The 16,884-nt window shown below is 35.6% G+C and overlaps 1 protein-coding gene across 2 annotated transcripts; it reads left to right on the top strand.

Annotated features, from left to right (window-relative positions):
* The first annotated feature begins 3,648 nt into the window (after positions 1 to 3,648).
* On the top strand, positions 3,649 to 16,673 carry LOC131165332 (rhodanese-like domain-containing protein 4, chloroplastic). Of its 2 annotated transcripts, XM_058123010.1 has the most exons (8): positions 3,649 to 4,776; positions 6,591 to 6,693; positions 6,800 to 6,886; positions 14,027 to 14,101; positions 14,205 to 14,279; positions 15,098 to 15,178; positions 15,695 to 15,913; positions 16,233 to 16,673. In XM_058123010.1, the coding sequence occupies exons 1-8, from the start codon at positions 4,115 to 4,117 to the stop codon at positions 16,278 to 16,280; spliced, it is 1,350 nt and encodes a 449-aa protein (XP_057978993.1). In that variant the 5' UTR covers positions 3,649 to 4,114; the 3' UTR covers positions 16,281 to 16,673. The 2 variants fall into 2 exon arrangements, with proteins under 2 accessions (XP_057978993.1, XP_057978992.1); XM_058123009.1 differs by having other exon boundaries at positions 3,681 to 4,776; positions 15,695 to 16,673.
* The last annotated feature ends 211 nt before the right edge of the window (positions 16,674 to 16,884 follow it).

The following is a 16,884-nucleotide window of genomic DNA, read 5'->3' as shown; positions in this document are numbered from 1 at the left end:
ACAAAGTCAGCTCGGCTACCGTTGTAACCCTTAAAGATCTCTTCTACAGTTCGAAAACTGGAAGTCATTTCCATAGTATACGAGATTAAAGTGATTCAATAGAGCTTGAATTCAGATAGAATGCCGAAACCTTTTGAGCATATTCGATGAACAAAGAGCAGCTTGTCGAGGTTGTGACCATGGTCATAGATCGAACTCTGCCAAAGAGGTTTGGGATTGATACCCTCCCAAAACACTAACAAAGCCCACCTATAAATAGGGCAATAGACAAGCACATCTTCTCCATTCTTCAATTCAATCTCACTTCCCAATCTCTCCCTGAGGCCTCTGCATCACTTCCCACTCTCTATTTTTTTTGCCGAAAATTTCATTTCTTTATCTGCCGATTTCTTTTGAGCTTCGATCTTTGCTTTTTCTTTGTGTTGGGATTGTTTTGTGGTTTTGATTTATGTTCTGATCGGTATCTGCATTGGCTCTGCTGTTTTTGTCTTGTTATTTTGGGGAACTCGAAATACTTGTTCCGTAATGCGAATCGGTGTGGATTGGGGTTCATTTCTTGGTGGGGTTTTTATTTTATTTTATTTAATTGTGGAAAAAGATGGTAAAATGGCTTGCAAGCAAATTCCCTCCACAGGTGGTTGTTGAAGGAGCATTTCAAAAGGCTCTCTTGTGCCTATTTGACTATCAAATCAGCCTAAGTAATTGTCATTTACTGTGTAATCAGGTTTTTCTTCGTCGGATTGAGTTCGTTGATCTCCAGTACACAGGGCATATTCATTTCAATGAAAATTTTGGTATTAAAAAAGAAAACTCATGTAAAAAATGATAACTTATTTTATACGATTAATAATTCAGAAAACTCAAAAGTTGATCATTTCTAAAATTATATTTTCATGGAATCTTTTGCTATACTTGTTTTTCCTCAATTTTCTTGATATGAAAATTAAATTCTCTTATATTTCTTTTACTTTTTTTTTCCCATTTTTCATTTTCAAAATAGGACCTAAACAGAAGGTTACTGTTATCAATTAATTAGTTTATCTAATTGATTAACAATTTCAATAATAATAATTATTGATTAATATTTAAATATTTCCTACTCAATAAAACAATAGAAGATTTCCCTATTTAATTAAATATAATTAGTGTATATTTATAGTGTATGGCTGTTATATTAATTTATGATAAAAAAATATTTTTAACTAAATTACGAAATGTAATTTATTATATGTGAAAATTTAAATTAATAAAGGATTCTTCCCTCCAATAATTCAGAAAATAATTTAATTAATCTTTATTATAACAAATAAATAATAAAGGAAAAAACATTAAATGCACAAAAAATCTCGCTACTCCAAGCAGCGAAATTTAAATGACAACCTCAATCTTGGAGTTTTTCCCGATTTTATCACTTTTTTTTTTAAATATATTAAAGAATACCTTTTTTGGAACATATTTCCTGGAATAACTCTGAAGTAATCTCGCTACTTGGAGTAGCGAGATTTGTCACATGTTATTTCCATAAAAAAATATTATTTAATATATTTTTTAAAAAAATGATAAATCTGGAAATAAATTATTCTGCGTAATAAATTGGGAAATAAACTCTTTTAATATATATTTTTTAAAAATGATAAATCGGGAAATAAATTCTTATACATAATAAATCGATTTATTATCATAATAATAATAAATGATAAATTTATTTACCGATTTATTATTTAAAAAATATATATATTAAAAGAATTTATTGCATAATAAATTTGAAATTTGAACTTTATGTAAATTACCAATTTTAATTGTAGTTGAAATTAATATATATATATATATATATATATATATATTGACACAACAAAAAAAATACTTTAATGTTTATTTTAAGAAAACATTTGCATCTCTCCCCTTTTTATATTTATTATTTTAAGAAATAATAATAAAAAGTTATGAAGATTTATTCAAATTTTAAAATACAAAATCATTTATAAAACTATTATGTACTCTATATATATATATATATATATATATATATATATATATATATATATTACACTATTTTAAAATTTTCTAAAATATTCATATAATTATCTATAATTCTTACCTTGTATGCATTGCTTTGGTTCTTTAATTTTTAAAAAAAAAAAATTCCAAAAACTGATAATTTAATTGAATTAAAATATCCCCTAATTTTTTTATTTTTTATTACACATAATTTTAGTATGTATAGGTCTTTTGGAACATCTCAAGTGACGTCAAACTACCTAATTAATCTCAATAATTAAAATTTAAAGTATGTTGTCATTTTTATTTTTTATATTTATTTTTGTACAATGAAGAAACAGTTTATCACAAAAAAATCTGGTATTGAAGTAAATATTAAAGTAATTTTTTTTGTTGTGTCAATATATATACATATATATATATATATATTAATTTCAGGTACAATTAAAATTGGTAATTTAAATAAAATTCAAAATTTTAATTTATTATGCAATAAATTCTTTTAATATATTTTTAAAAAAAATGATAAACAGGGAATTTTAACAAAATAAGAGTTAGAAATTTTAAAAACAGTAAAAAATATTTGTTAGCTTTTCTATATGAATTTTAAAAAATAAAGAACGTCATTTTTAATTATTTAAAAAATAAAAAAAATAAAAATAGAACTATTTCTACAAGAAAATAGTGTCAAATTTTTTATACTGTTAATTTATTTTAGAAAAAGTTTCTAAAAAATGAAAAATTAGCTATTTTTTAAATATTTTTTTAAATTAAAAATAAATATTAAAAATATTTTTTTATAACTAAATAGACCATTAATTTTTTTTAAAGTCTTCATGATATTTAGTTTTACATTTAACTGGTGATTAGAAAGTCATATATGATGACAATTTTTATATTTCGAGGAATATAAAATTTTAAAAAATGTGACACTCTTATCTTTATGCTCACATATGACAATACTTACAAAATATGAAAATTTTAATTTCATGCAACTCACGAGAATCTTATGTAGAAATTTTATTTTTGTTATGAACCAAATAGAGAAATGGGTATCTTGTATACATTTTCTATATTTAAATCTAGTGAACAAAGCAATACTTTTAAGTAAAAAAAAAATTTTAAAAATACATTAAATAGAAAAAATAGATATAATTAAATAGGAATTTTTTTTTCAAAAATTTATTATTCCAAAAGCAATAAAAAAATGTATTATATTTTGAATTATTTCCCGATTTATTACACAGGAGATTTATTTCCCGATTTATCATTTTTAAAAAATATGTATATTAAAAGAATTTATTTCTCTATTTATTATGCAGGAGATTTTATTTCCTGATTTTAACATTTTTTAAAATATATATATTAAATAATATTTTTTTTGAAAAAAAATTCCCAAAATGACACATGCCTTAAATCTCGCAACTCCAAATAAAGAGATTACGTCAGGATTATTTCGAAAATTATTTTTCCGAAAGAGGTATTATTAAATATATATTTTTTTAAAAAGGACAAGTGGGGAAAAAACTCCTTAATCTTGTATAGACGCGCGGCAAGCAAATTTCGCAACGCCAAATAACGAGATTTTACAGGTGGTTTACTCGAAATTCTTTCCATTATTTAATATATTTTAATAAAAAAAATTAAACCGGGAAAAAACTAAGGGAGTAATGTACTGCGCAGTCTGCGCCATGTACTGCGCTGGGCTTCGTCTCTTTCCCCCCGGAATTTCTATAAGCTTCTTCAGGAATTTCTCAGCCACAAAAAAATGCGCAACCATAAGAGCATGGAAGCTGATCAAGCCCTCCACAACCAAGCGCCAACATCTCATCTTCACTTTCCACGTGTCATTCCATTAGTGGTTGATTTCTCATATCTCTTCACATGTCACCACCTTCCTCCACTCGGCGACACCAGCCAAATTGCACTGTCTCAGCTGCTTGAAGCCAAGGCTTATCAATTCTCCTTCTCCCCCTTCACCTGCTCTTCAACCTGCAACACTACCTTTTTTTAGTTTCTTTCTGATTCTGGGAAAAAGAAGGCAAAAAGAATTGCTAAACCCCTTCGATTCTCATGGTGGTTTAACCCCTTTTAGCTGTATTTTGAGAAATATGCCATGGAAGCCCTCAATACAGCTCGCTTGACCCCAATTTCTGTTCTTTGTGACAGAAGAACAGACCCCAGAAAAATATCATCATCCCCCACAAATTCCCCCCTCAAATTCCCAAATTCTATCACTTCTGGAGCCGCCCACCCATCAAATCTATCAGAGGGTAATAATGTATCAAGAAGTTTTCATGGGGGTCTGGTGCTTTTGTCCTCTGTTCTTAATGGAGGGCTTGCCAGAGCTTTAACCTATGATGAAGCCCTAGAGCAGTCTGCGGGCACTTCCACGTTTGGTGATCCTTCTAGTTTTGATATAAGTGGGGTTTTTGACAGTGTAGTTAACTTTGGAGTGGAAAATCCGGCGATTGTCGCCGGCGGCGCTGCCGTTTTAGCGGTTACGCTGGTTTTGTCTCAGATTCTGAAGAGCCCTAAGCCATGGGGTGTTGAGTCTGCGAAGACTGCTTATGCAAACTTGGGTGATGATGCGAATTCTCAGTTGCTTGATATAAGAGCGCCAGTGGAAATTAGGAAAGTGGGAAGCCCTGATATTCGAGGGTTGAAGAAGAAACCTGTGTCTATCGTGTACAAAGGTGGAGATAAGCCAGGGTTTTTGAAGAAGCTAGCTTTGAGGTTCAAGGAGCCAGAGAAAACCAAATTATTCATTCTGGACAAGTAAGGTTTTTTCATCCAAAACTTGTACTTAGTTCTCTCTAATCAATCATCAGATACCAAGCTGATCATCTTACAGAGCAAAGAAGGATAAATAAGGGATTTTTTATTTCAAAAATTTAAGCTAACGGTGTTAAAAGTAAATGGCAATTGTTTCCCAAGCCTGCATTGGAATTACCTAATTATTATCTGCACAAGACTATGATAAATGTGACATCGGATGTAAGAATTAAGAACATAGTTTTAGATATGCCAATTCCCAAATACATGACACTGTTGTTCGCAGAATCTAGTCTCTTTGTGGATTACAAAGATTTTTTTTGTGAGAACATTGAAAAGAGAAAGAAAATAAATGGAATTTATTTATTTATTTATTTTGGTGAGAATGAATAACATTTATTGTCACAAATGAAAAAGTTATAAATTTTGAACAGAATTGATGATATTATTCACTTAATAAACAAGGTTTTCTATTAAGAAAATGCTATTTACAACTTTTTCCTCTCCCTCTTAAATAATATCTTTATTGCAATCAGTTTTGGCAGTTGCTGCTCAGTGTTCTTTGATTGTATTCTCCCAGTAACATGTGCATGAATTGCCAGACCAAAGTTAAAATGAGGAATGCATCACCAAACTCAGAGGGATATGACTTGAGATACTTATCGAATTGAAAACATGCTCTCATGAGAATAAATAGTTACATGCATAGAGAAATAAAGGAGTATAGATTTTTAAGGGGATCAAAATTACCAGTGAGGATGCATACATACACATATATATATATATATCACCTGCCTATGGTGTGCATATGCTGCTTTCATTTTCAAATCGTAATATATTTATTGCTGTTTAAGTTTTTCCCATGCAACAGGCAACCAACTTATGCACACCATTTTTGCCATAGAAGCTTATGTACCAAAAAGTATAAGAATGGGAAATGCCTTTCAATCAAATGATGGGACATAGCCTTCTAATATGACTGCTAATTTTGTATAGGGATTTAATGTTTGCCTATTTCTTGATGAAAAACGGTGGTTGAGTTTGAGTGTGTTAGTGAACCCTGTGTAGCGGCAGGGAAGAGGGTAGGGGAAGGGTTCTTGCTTTTGTAGATGTCCTCTTATTTTGGGCCCGCATTAGGCAGGGGAATGAAATTAGAATTCACTAAAGTTCTCTTACTTGGTCCATTTGGTACTATATCCTAATATACTGAACTCCATTGATAAAAACATCATAATATAGCTGGATTACCGCAAACTCACATGTTTTTCAAAGCAAGTTGGTTCCAATGTCCAAAGTTCTCAATGTGTGGAAGTTTCATTTTCCTGTTTCCCTCTTCCAACAATATTACTCAGTCAGTTGGCATTTATGAGATGTACTCTGCTCCACCATGTCAGCCTGTCAAAAACTACACCTTTAGTTAAATGATGATAATTTGTGCATGTGATTTCGAAGAGAAATTACAACAACAATAACCACGAACCAAGCCTTAACTACCACAGTTATTTACATCCAACTCTGTTTTTCCAAGGTTATATCCCATTGTCAATACCTGTGGTTGATGGCTTGTAGATCAATTAATTCTGATTAGTCTAATTTGTGAAAGAACCCAAAAAAAAGAGACAGTGCATTAAATGCCATCTAAAATTGGCATCTTGCCTGCGATTGTGGTTTTCATCCTAGATTGGAATCAGCAGTCCTCCCCTGGGGCCTCTTAATAGATTTGACAAGAATACAGTTAATAGAAGTAGTGTCAGCATGATTCTTCTTGAAAAGGTAGTATTTGAAACTAATGCTTTTGAATTTATGATGGAAGCCAGATTTGATGGGAACTCTGAACTGGTTGCGGAGTTGGTCACCTCAAATGGATTCAAAGCTGCTTATGCCATAAAAGATGGTGCAGAAGGGGCTCGAGGATGGATGGTCTCCCCCATTCTTATCTCCTCATTTTTGGGTTGCATTTTTTTTGTTATCCTAGTTTAAATACATTTTATACTCTGAAACTTTGATTTGAATCTAAATGTTGCAGAATAGCGGTCTTCCCTGGTTGCTGCCAAAGAAAAACTTGAGTCTTGATCTAGGAAATTTGTCTGATACAATTAGCAGTGCACTTGGTGTATGTATCTCAACTTTTATACTTGTTTACTGAAAAATATGTGTCTTAATGCCCTGGTTAAGAGATGTATTTCATTTGATACATTATGTGCTTGTTTGACCTTAATTTCTCAAAATTTTGTAATGAAAACTGCTTAATTCTTGTTGAGAAAGTTTAGATTGCTGGGCTGGTAGGAGGCATACACATCAAATAAATTTAGGCAAAATAAGAATGTTGAGAAGGATTAATGGTAAGAATGCAGTAATAAATGAATGCATTTGTGAGACATTTATTGTAGCACCAATAAACAACAAGATAATCACAAGTTTGTTGAGATCAGTGTTTTAAAAGGTGTTCTTGAGGCACGCCTTGAGGCGTTTTCAGCATAAAATGCCATAAGGCATAATAGGAAAGGTGTAAAGCCTAAAATGCATACGCCTCAGGGGAAATGGCGTACGCCTCAGGGGAAATGGCGTACGCCTCAGAAAGAAAAACGCGCATTTCACGCCTCATTTGGGAAGGCGTACGCATTTCTAGAGTGTCAAAACCCCTCAACGAAGCTTCTTTCCTCCCTCTCGCGACGAAACTTCCATAGCTCTCCCACGATTCCTCCAGCTCCTCCTCCCTCTCCGACGAGTTGACGAAGCTTCCGTAGCTTTCATCCAGCTCATTCTCCCTCTCCGAGGACTTGACGAAGCTTCCGTAGCTTTCCTCCAGCTCCTTCTCCCTCTCCAACGACTCGACGAAGCTTCCGTAGCTTTCCTCCAGCTCCTTATCCCTCTCCAACGACTTGACAAAGCTTCCTAGCTTTCCTCCAGCTCCTTCTCCCTCTCTGACAATTCCTCCAAGCTTCTCGTCTCTTTCTGACGAGTCGTGGATCCCTTCCAATTTGATCTACCTTTGAACTTTGGTCATTTAGTTATATATTCTTAGAAATTAGTGGAGAATGCTTTAATTTGGCTTTTTCTAATGTGGCTCATACTTATTTTTTAACATTATCTAAAATTGGCTTATATGATATTTAAAAATAATATTCTTATTTTTTTCTCCATTATTCTAATTTTTTTCTCATTTTTTTACTATATATAAATTAATTTTATTTATTGATTATTTAAAAAATTACAGCCCCAAAATGCTTACTCCTTGCCTCAAGGAGGGTAAAACGGCTCGCCTTTTAAAGGATTGGTTGAGATAGATTGATAATGTGCAATAATGATCAATTGAATGCCTCCAAAATGAGTAATATAAGCTAAAAGGGCTGTAGAGACAAGGAGAAGGCAGATGAGGATGCGGAAGATGGCTAGAATTGAAATGTGAGGTGACATTTCATGATTTAAAATATCTGATCTACATAGAAAAAACAGTGAAGTAACACTTTTTTTTTTTTATCCCAAATAATGTGGATATTGGTTTGTTGAATGGATATTGTAGTAATTTTTGTGAAAAATGCCCCTTAAACAATGCACGGCGGAATATGTATATTGTGTAAAGGATCAAACAAAACCAAATGCAACAATATAAATGGTGATAATCTAGAATTATTTCACAACCATAGCAGATAAACAAAGTAACAATAAGAGCAATGAGACCAGGAATTACGTGATTTGGCAAAGCCTACATCCACGGGAGCAATTGGTAAGGTTTCACTGTGAAGATCACAAAATACACAAAACAATGAGTTTCAATGATCTTCTCTCCTTTTCCCTTCCTCTCTCTCCACCATATGCCTAGAATGACATATTTAACAACCCCACGGAGGCTTCCCTCCAAATACCCAATCGTTCTAACATTCATATTTAAAATTTGAAATCATCCTCGCAGCCCCGAGTCCATTCGTCGACGAATAGGGCCCATTCGTCGACGATTAGTGCCCATTCGTCGACAAATCAGGCATGTTCGTCAACGACTTCTGAATGTCTAAATTTTATCTGCTCTCAGTATTTCCATTCGTCCTAAGGGGCGTATAATCGCCTAGGTCGACGAATGCCTATTGCACAGCACCAATGACTTCACACATATGTTTTTCTTCCTTTGTTTATGAACTCCATCAAGTATTAGAGCCACAAAAAACACAACAATCTCCACCTTGGCGATTCTACGCCCCTTAGGAGAACCTGAAAATCATATATCATTGCTCCACCTTGACCTTTGAACGTTCGGTTGGGATTGTCTCCTTTCTAGCACTTGGAGACTGATGTGTGAAGTGATGTATCTGTTGTATGTGAATGACATGTTATTGGCTAGAAATGCTTTAACTGAGGCTAATTAGTTGGGAACTGTATTGAAAGGCTTTGACATGAATGTGTTGGGTATGGCCAAGATGGGTCTTGGTTTGCTGATTCGAATGGACAGAGTTATAGGGAAATTGGTGTTATCTCAGGATAGCTTTGTGGACAGAACCGTGGGGAGACTTTGTTTGCTGTCTCAGGGGGAATCTGTGGAAAATCAATATGGAATGTCTACCGCTCGGTACTCAAAGACGGGCTGTGATGTTTGTGATATGTCAAAGGTCCTCCATGATTGTGTAATGGAGTGTTTCAGCAAGCAACAGAGTGGACCGTCAGTTGTTAGTTTTGTTGATGACTATGCAGGGGACTTTGGTGATATAAGACTTGCAGCAGCTTTTGTGTTTCCTATTGTCGGAAGGTCTTATTGGAAGCCTAGGACGAAGTCTTCGAGTGTTACATCTACAATTGTATCGAGGTTGATGGTAGAAGCTGAAGCTACCATCGGCAAGTTCATGGACTTGGTGCATGTCTCCAAATGCTAGAAGGTAGACAAACCCAACATAACGGTCTAAGGTCGAGGTGGAGTATCAGGGTATGTTTCTCGTGTTTCTCCTAAGAGGCAGAAATTCGCCAAAGTGGAGATTGTTGTGTATGGTGGTTCATTTCTTGGAATGACTAAGTTACACAAGGAAGAAGAACATACTATAGGTTTTTGGGAGAAAATCGTCGACAGTTTGGCTGAAAATCTCAAACATCTCAGAAATTGTTCTCAATATCTCAAACCGTCGATGGTTTCAGGCGATCTCAGAAAACCGTCGACAATTTCGTTCCTAGACTACAAGACAGAAATTCAAATTTTGAATTTGAACGTTAAGTTGATTGGTTTTTGGGGGGAAACCTCCAAAGAAAAGTCTATTTATCTATGTCTGAGGGTATTGTGAAATATAAGAGAGATCATTGAGAAGTGTATTATGTACTTTGACATTTCCTTAGTGAAATTCGTGTGTCATTGCTTCCGTGGATGTAGGCTTTGCCAAATAATGTAAATCTTGTTGTTCTTGTTGTTTATCATTTTCTGGTTGTGTTTCATTTGCTTGTTGTATTTATTCCGCTGTGCATCCTATTTATCCGATCCATATTACAACAGAGACAAACACTAAGTCCAAGCAACGTCGCTTGAACTTGCCGATGGCAGCTTCGACTTCCACCATCAACCCCGATACAGTTGAAGATGTAACACCTGTAGACTTTACCTTAGACTTCGAATAAGACCATCTCACAACAGTAAACACAGAAGCTGCTGCAAGCCTTATATCACCAAAGTCCCCTGCATAGTCTTCAACAAAACTTACAACTAACGGTCTACTCTGTTCCTTGCCGAAACACCGCATTGCACAATCATGGGGAACCTTTGACATATTCTGAACATCACAGCCTGTTCTTGGGTACCAAACGGTAGACTTTCTATATTGATTCTCCACAGAACCCCCTTGAGACAACAAAGAAAGTCTCCTTGCGGTTTCATCCATAAAGACACCCTGAGGTAACTCCAATCTCCCTGTAGCCCTGTCCAAAAAACCACCCTGAGATAACACTAATCTCCGTGCAGTTTTGTACATGCGAATTAGCAAACCATGACTCATTTTGGTCGTACCCAACATATTCATGTAAACACTTTCAACAAAGTTCCCAACTAATTAGCCTCAGTTAAAGTCTTTCTAGCCAATAACATGTCATTCACTCACAACATATACACTCCACTGCATCCTATCACTTTCTTCCACACTAGAAGTCTCACCAACTCTCACACCTGGTACATATGCAATACATCCATTTTTTCTACCATAACACTTATCCTTCTATTTTCCCTTTGCTATGCATTGCAACTTGAAAAATAGTAGAAACCTTGCTGCTGGTAGTAATGAATACATGAAACACCAGAGTGCCAAATTTATACCTGAGTGGTGGTCTAATAGTGTACATGGGCCCACCGTGATTCTGCTAGTCTCCTAAGTTGAAACTCCTTGCAACATGACCAATGTCATCTCTGCCCTGAGTTTGTAGCTCCACCTGCATCACACGCCCATTCATACCGTGATACTGTTGACCTGAGATAGAACTCCCTACATTTCTGTCCTGAGTCCCTAACTCCACTTGAATAACATGATTGCTGCTACCGCAGTTTTCTGGCATTTGTTTCTCTTTCTTTACCTGAATACGCTGCTCCATGGCTTCATCAACAAAAGACATGTCCTCGATCACCCCTTTGTTTGTCACAGGATCACCTTGCTTGAACTCACCTTTCTTATACCCCAGAAAAGTGTACTGTCCGAACATAACACGAAGTCTAGATCTTCCATCATTAGAATATTGCAGCAGTGGACATCTACTCACAACTGAGTAGTCTACCGCAAAACCTGCCCATACTTCACCTCCAACTTTCCCATCTAGCGATACATTTGGCGATCAATTACACGAGAAACGCGTCATACTCACTGACTTCCCCAAGAAGTACTCTACAAGCCCTGCATATGATCTGCCCTACTCATAACACTCTTTGAATAAAACTAGCGTACTCATTTCCGATCTTTGATTTGAGAATCTCTCTTCCAGTCTGATTCTCCACTTCAGCCACTACATGAAGTATACCAAGACCCTTCGTGATAAACCCACGAAATACATATGTCTACCCTGATGCTATCATCATCAGTTCCTAAATATCTGAATACATATACTCACCCATATGCTTTAATTACATATGCCACTGCATGCCAAGACCCTTCGTGATAAACCCAGGAAATACATATGTCTATCCCCTGATGCTATCATAATCGGTTCCTAAATATCTGAATACATATAGTCACCCATATGCTTTAACTGCATATGCTACAAGATATCTGATTCAAATTCAACAGCTGCAGATCCACCTACAACCGTAACATCCTGCAGTGCATAGATATTTTTCGCTACTTTTTCTCCTTTCATCACTATTGAGTCGCCTTCACACACTTTTATTTCTTCACTTTCAGACTTGTAACAGTATCCATTACAGTCTAAAGTATCCAATGAAATAACATTCCTCCTTAGACCCGGTTCATGCTTTACATCACATATGGTTCTTACAACACCATCATACATTCTAATTTTGACATTTTCAATAACAAATATTTTGCATGAAATATCATTTTCCATCAAAATACAGCCAGCATAAACTGACCTATAGGTGTTCAACCATTTTTTAGGATAAGAGCATCCGGTATCTAAGATCCAAGAATCACCCGTGAGGCACTCCGAACCCGATGAAACACATAGCATATTTTTATCACTACATTCTGAATCTTTCTCCTCTACACTTGCAGATTTTGACAAACCCTTAGACATATATCAACATTCTAGTTTTCGCCAAACTAATGCCGAAGAATTCTCATCCATGACGTAATACAACACATCATTGGCCAAACAAAGTCGAAAGGTTGATACGTCCGTTGCTCCCAATATATTCCAAGTCACTGCATTCATCCTTTCCGATTAAATTTTGTATAATACTTTCGCCATACCTTGATGCACCAAGAGATCCTTCATCCTTCTCTGCCACAAACCGAAATTTTCGGTTCCATCAAATTTGACAATATCAAATTTTGCAGAAGAAGATGCGCCATTGCAACTTTGGTCTAATACCAATTGTTGTGAAAAATGCCCCTTAAACAATGCACAGCGGAATATGTATATTGTGTAAAGGATAAAAAAAACCAAATGCAACAATATAAATGGTGATTATCCAAAATTATTCCACAACCATAGCAAATAAACAAATTTATAATAAGAGCAATGACACCAGGAATTACGTGGTTCGGCAAAGCCTATATCCACGGGAGCAATCTGTAAGGTTTCACTATGAAGAATCACAAAATACACAATACAATGAGTTTCAATGCTCTTCTCTCCTTTTCCCTTTCTCTCTCTCCACAATATGCCCAGAATGACGTATTTAACAACCCCATGGAGGCTTCCCTCCAAATACCCAACCGTTCTAACATTCATATTCAAAATTTGAAATCATCCTTGCAGCCCCGAGTCCATTCGTCGATGAATAGGGCCCATTCATTGACGATTAGTGTCCATTCGTCGACGAATCAGGCATATTTGTCAACAACTTCTAAATGTCTGAACTTTATCTGCTTTCGGTATCTCCATTCGTCGACGAATGAGGCCCATTCGTCAACGAATGCGTGCTGCACAGCACCAATGACTTCACACATATGTTTTTCTTCCTTTGTTTATGAACTCCACCAAGTATAAGAGCCACAAAAAACACAACAGTAATGATTCATTTGAAGCATTTAAACTAATTGTAATTTAAGTATTTGTAGTTTTCCAATGGTGAGAAGAGACAACTGAGGGACTTCCCTCTGTTTTAAAAGAAGGATATACAATATGCTGCATTGTCTCTTTCCATATATGAAATGCACTCAATCATTCTCTTCCTCCTAGGGTAGCTGGATCAGTTTATGTGCTTTACATAATATTTGTTACATTAATTGCAGTACAGACGGAGTGGTTAGTTGAAAGAAAGAACTTCTCTCCATTTATTAAAGTATAAAACAATTGTGCAAAATTAAAATTTTTCAAAATAAACAAAAATAAATAAATAAACAAATAAACAACTCATAACCGACTGGGCATGCAGGTTTTATCTAGTCATGTGACTGAATCCAGTAACACTTTGTATTTGCACTTTTGTTGAGAGTAAGACTGCAAATGATTCAATCTGTCCATGAATATATATCAAGGTCAAACTGCTTGAGCTTGAGCTCCAAGTTGAAGTTAAGGGTGGGTTGGTGTGTTTTCATTGCTGCTTGACATGTTGTGCCTTTTGTTCAAAGGTGCAATGATGTGGTTTCTATGCAGTTTAAGATGGATGATTAATGTGCAGGAGGGTTTTGATGCATTGCCTGTTACCTTTGGGATTGCTGCAGCTGCTGGATTTGGTGTATTGGCATTTACAGAGGTTGGGCTGATGAGTTTTTTTAACTGTGTTTTCCTTTAAATGTTTTGTATATGATTCTTATTATGAGAACTCAACATTGATGATTATGCTCTCGTCTTTTCAGGTGGAAACGGTACTCCAAGTTCTAGGCTCGGTTGCTCTTGCTCAGTTTGTCAGCAAGAAACTACTGTTTGCAGAAGTCAGTCTCCCATACCTTTCTGAACTTCTGAACTTTCTTGTCAGTAAAACCCTCTAGGTGAAGGCCTTTTTCTCTAACTCGAGGAGAAAGAATTTCATCTCCTCAAACCAGGTCCACAATACCCAAACTGTGGTTAGGAGTCCTCCATTATGTGGCTGCCCTTTGGACAGATTACAGACCTCAAGTCAGGCATATAGAATGGCTTGTGTTTCGGGAAGATCTTGAATCTGATTGTGTAGATCTTTGTAAGTACCTTGTATCTTGTGCACATGGCTCTCATGTAGATATTAGAACCCACCAATTAAGGGTTCCAAAATAGATTTTTCTGGTGAGACATTTGGGAAATCTTCTATCTAATTCATCTCCTTTAGGTGGGAAGAGTCTTTCTAAAGGACTCCATCATAATCTCAAAAGTTAGTTTTAACTACCATAGCAGTGATATGTACGGTCTTTTGGCAAAGTGATGACTATTGACTAAAATTTTGAATTTGTTAACCAGCCTGTGGACAAATAAGAGGGATACTAAGTGAGAAGATGATTTCTAATTGATTTGAGGCATTAAGAGGGTTTAGAGGTGCAACCAAATGGTTTAGGTTCACTAAATTGGTTCAAGATTAAGAGACAATCATAAGTGCAAACAAGCATTCCTTCTTAAGACAGTGGGTCTTGTAGAATATGCACCCCACTTTTGATGATATAGGAGGACCATTTGTGTGAGATATCCGTCAAGGTGCCTGTGCCTGTTACCCTTGCCTTAAAAAGCATAAGTCCTTACTATTTGAACAGAAATTTTTACACTCTACTACATTCCATGACAGGATCGGAAGGAAACTGTACAACAATTTGACGAGTTCTTGAACACCAAAGTTGGCCCCAAAGAGCTTGTTGGTGAGATAAAGGTATTTTATCTTAACATGACATTGGTTAATATATTTTATTTTCTTTACATAAGAAATCAAGCCATAGCATTCTTCAGAAGGCTGGTTAAGATGGTGGTTGGACTCTCTGTAACATAGACCAAATAACATTCCAGTGACAAGATGATTTAGTAGTCATTAGTAGCAATTGGGAGGGGGGTGGTTTGATAAAAAAATAACTTGGTCAGTGATAAAGAGTAAAGATTTGATAGCATTCTGAGATTCCAAGATATTGACTAATATCCTGCAGAATAATGGAATCAGATTCATAGTCAAGACCACCTAATGGGACTTAAAAGGCTTGGTATTTGTTGTTCTTTGAAGTAAATGCATTAAAAATACCAATTGATTTTCAGGATAGGAAGTTTCCTGAGCAAGAATACTACACATTCATTATCTCCCACATGTTTGTTTTTTAGAATTTTGAAAAGAATAAAATCATTGTTCATTCCTCATATAAATATATCTCTAATTGGTCTGTTTGAGTGGTAAATTCAGCAAATTGGAAAAGCTCTTCTGCCATCACCTGTGACTAGCAAGGCTCTTCCCGCACCAGCAGAAGCAAGCTCTGGACCTGCCACTGTCACAGAGTTGAACACTGGGCCAAACGTGCAGGCAGTTGCAAAACCTATCCCTGAAATCAATTCTGTCCCCAAAACCGAAGTTAAAGAAGAATCACATTCTGGGTTATCAAGACCACTTTCACCATACCCATATGTAATCCTCTTTACGAGTACTCTAAATGCTTTTGGTATTTTGGTTCAGTCTAAAACCTCCAGGCTCCAGGGGCTTCAAAATTGGGGCTCGGGAACTAACAATTGACTGCCTCCCTGGCACTTGCAAATGGACACTCCAGGGTAATCCCCAGCCCCCACCAAAAGAAAAGCTTTGTAGGGGCTGGGGAGTAAACTCCTGTAGGAAGCCACGTTTTTTCTTGCATTATCAGTTCCACTTTGATCATATTGAGAATCAGACTTAGATGAGTTTCCATTTGATGATCTGAAAAATGCCTCTTTATTTTCCATTTTTGTTGCAGTATCCAGATTTCAAGCCTCCAACATCTCCTACCCCCTCGCAGCCGTAGAGTTGTAATTGCTGGCTGAGATATCTGGATATGTTACTTTGCACCAGACAAATGTTCAGCTAGGAATTTAGTAAGCTTGAGATTTGCAAATTATGCATGTGCAATTTGATGTTTTTGAGCTTGGACTTCATGAACTGAAGATTAATTAATTTCAGTGTCATGATTCCAGCAATTCCTCACCTGCCATTATTTCCCTGTTTGTGTTTCTTGTGCTTTTGAGTTTATTACAGAATGTGCTTGGACCTTCTGTAAATTGAGCTATATTTGGGTGTGGTTTTATTTCATTCAGACAGTAGCCAAATTATTGTTTCTTTCAGTATCTTGGAGTGGCAAAGCATTTTTCCTGTGAAGAACATGGACGTAATAAAACTGAATTTGCCAAAATTGAATTCAGATTATCCGAGCAGGATGGTTATAGCTTGTGTATAAGTTGCCTCAGTTTTAATTGTTCTCAAGACAATGTAAGTTTAGGGCCTCGACACTTGCAGGTGTCAATGGGTTGGGGAGAAACAGGTCTGCTTATCTCATTCAGAAAAGGGGTCTGTTTTATCTCTTGAATGGTTTGATGAGTTTGCTAACCTTTTTTTTTTTGGGGTACAGCTAT

The sequence above is a fragment of the Malania oleifera genome, chromosome 10 (assembly GCF_029873635.1).
Source record: "Malania oleifera isolate guangnan ecotype guangnan chromosome 10, ASM2987363v1, whole genome shotgun sequence".
Classification (NCBI taxonomy): domain Eukaryota; kingdom Viridiplantae; phylum Streptophyta; class Magnoliopsida; order Santalales; family Ximeniaceae; genus Malania; species Malania oleifera.
Note: the sequence above shows the minus strand (reverse complement) of the source record. Positions and strands in the feature narration are given on the sequence as shown.

Coding starts and splice junctions, on each gene's coding strand:
- LOC131165332 (XM_058123009.1), top strand. CDS start 4,115: ATGGAAGCCCTCAATACAGCTCGCTTGACCCCAATTTCTGTTCTTTGT. Junction 4,777..6,590: donor AAATTATTCATTCTGGACAA/GTAAGGTTTTTT, acceptor GATGGAAGCCAG/ATTTGATGGGAACTCTGAAC. Junction 6,887..14,026: donor CAATTAGCAGTGCACTTGGT/GTATGTATCTCA, acceptor ATTAATGTGCAG/GAGGGTTTTGATGCATTGCC.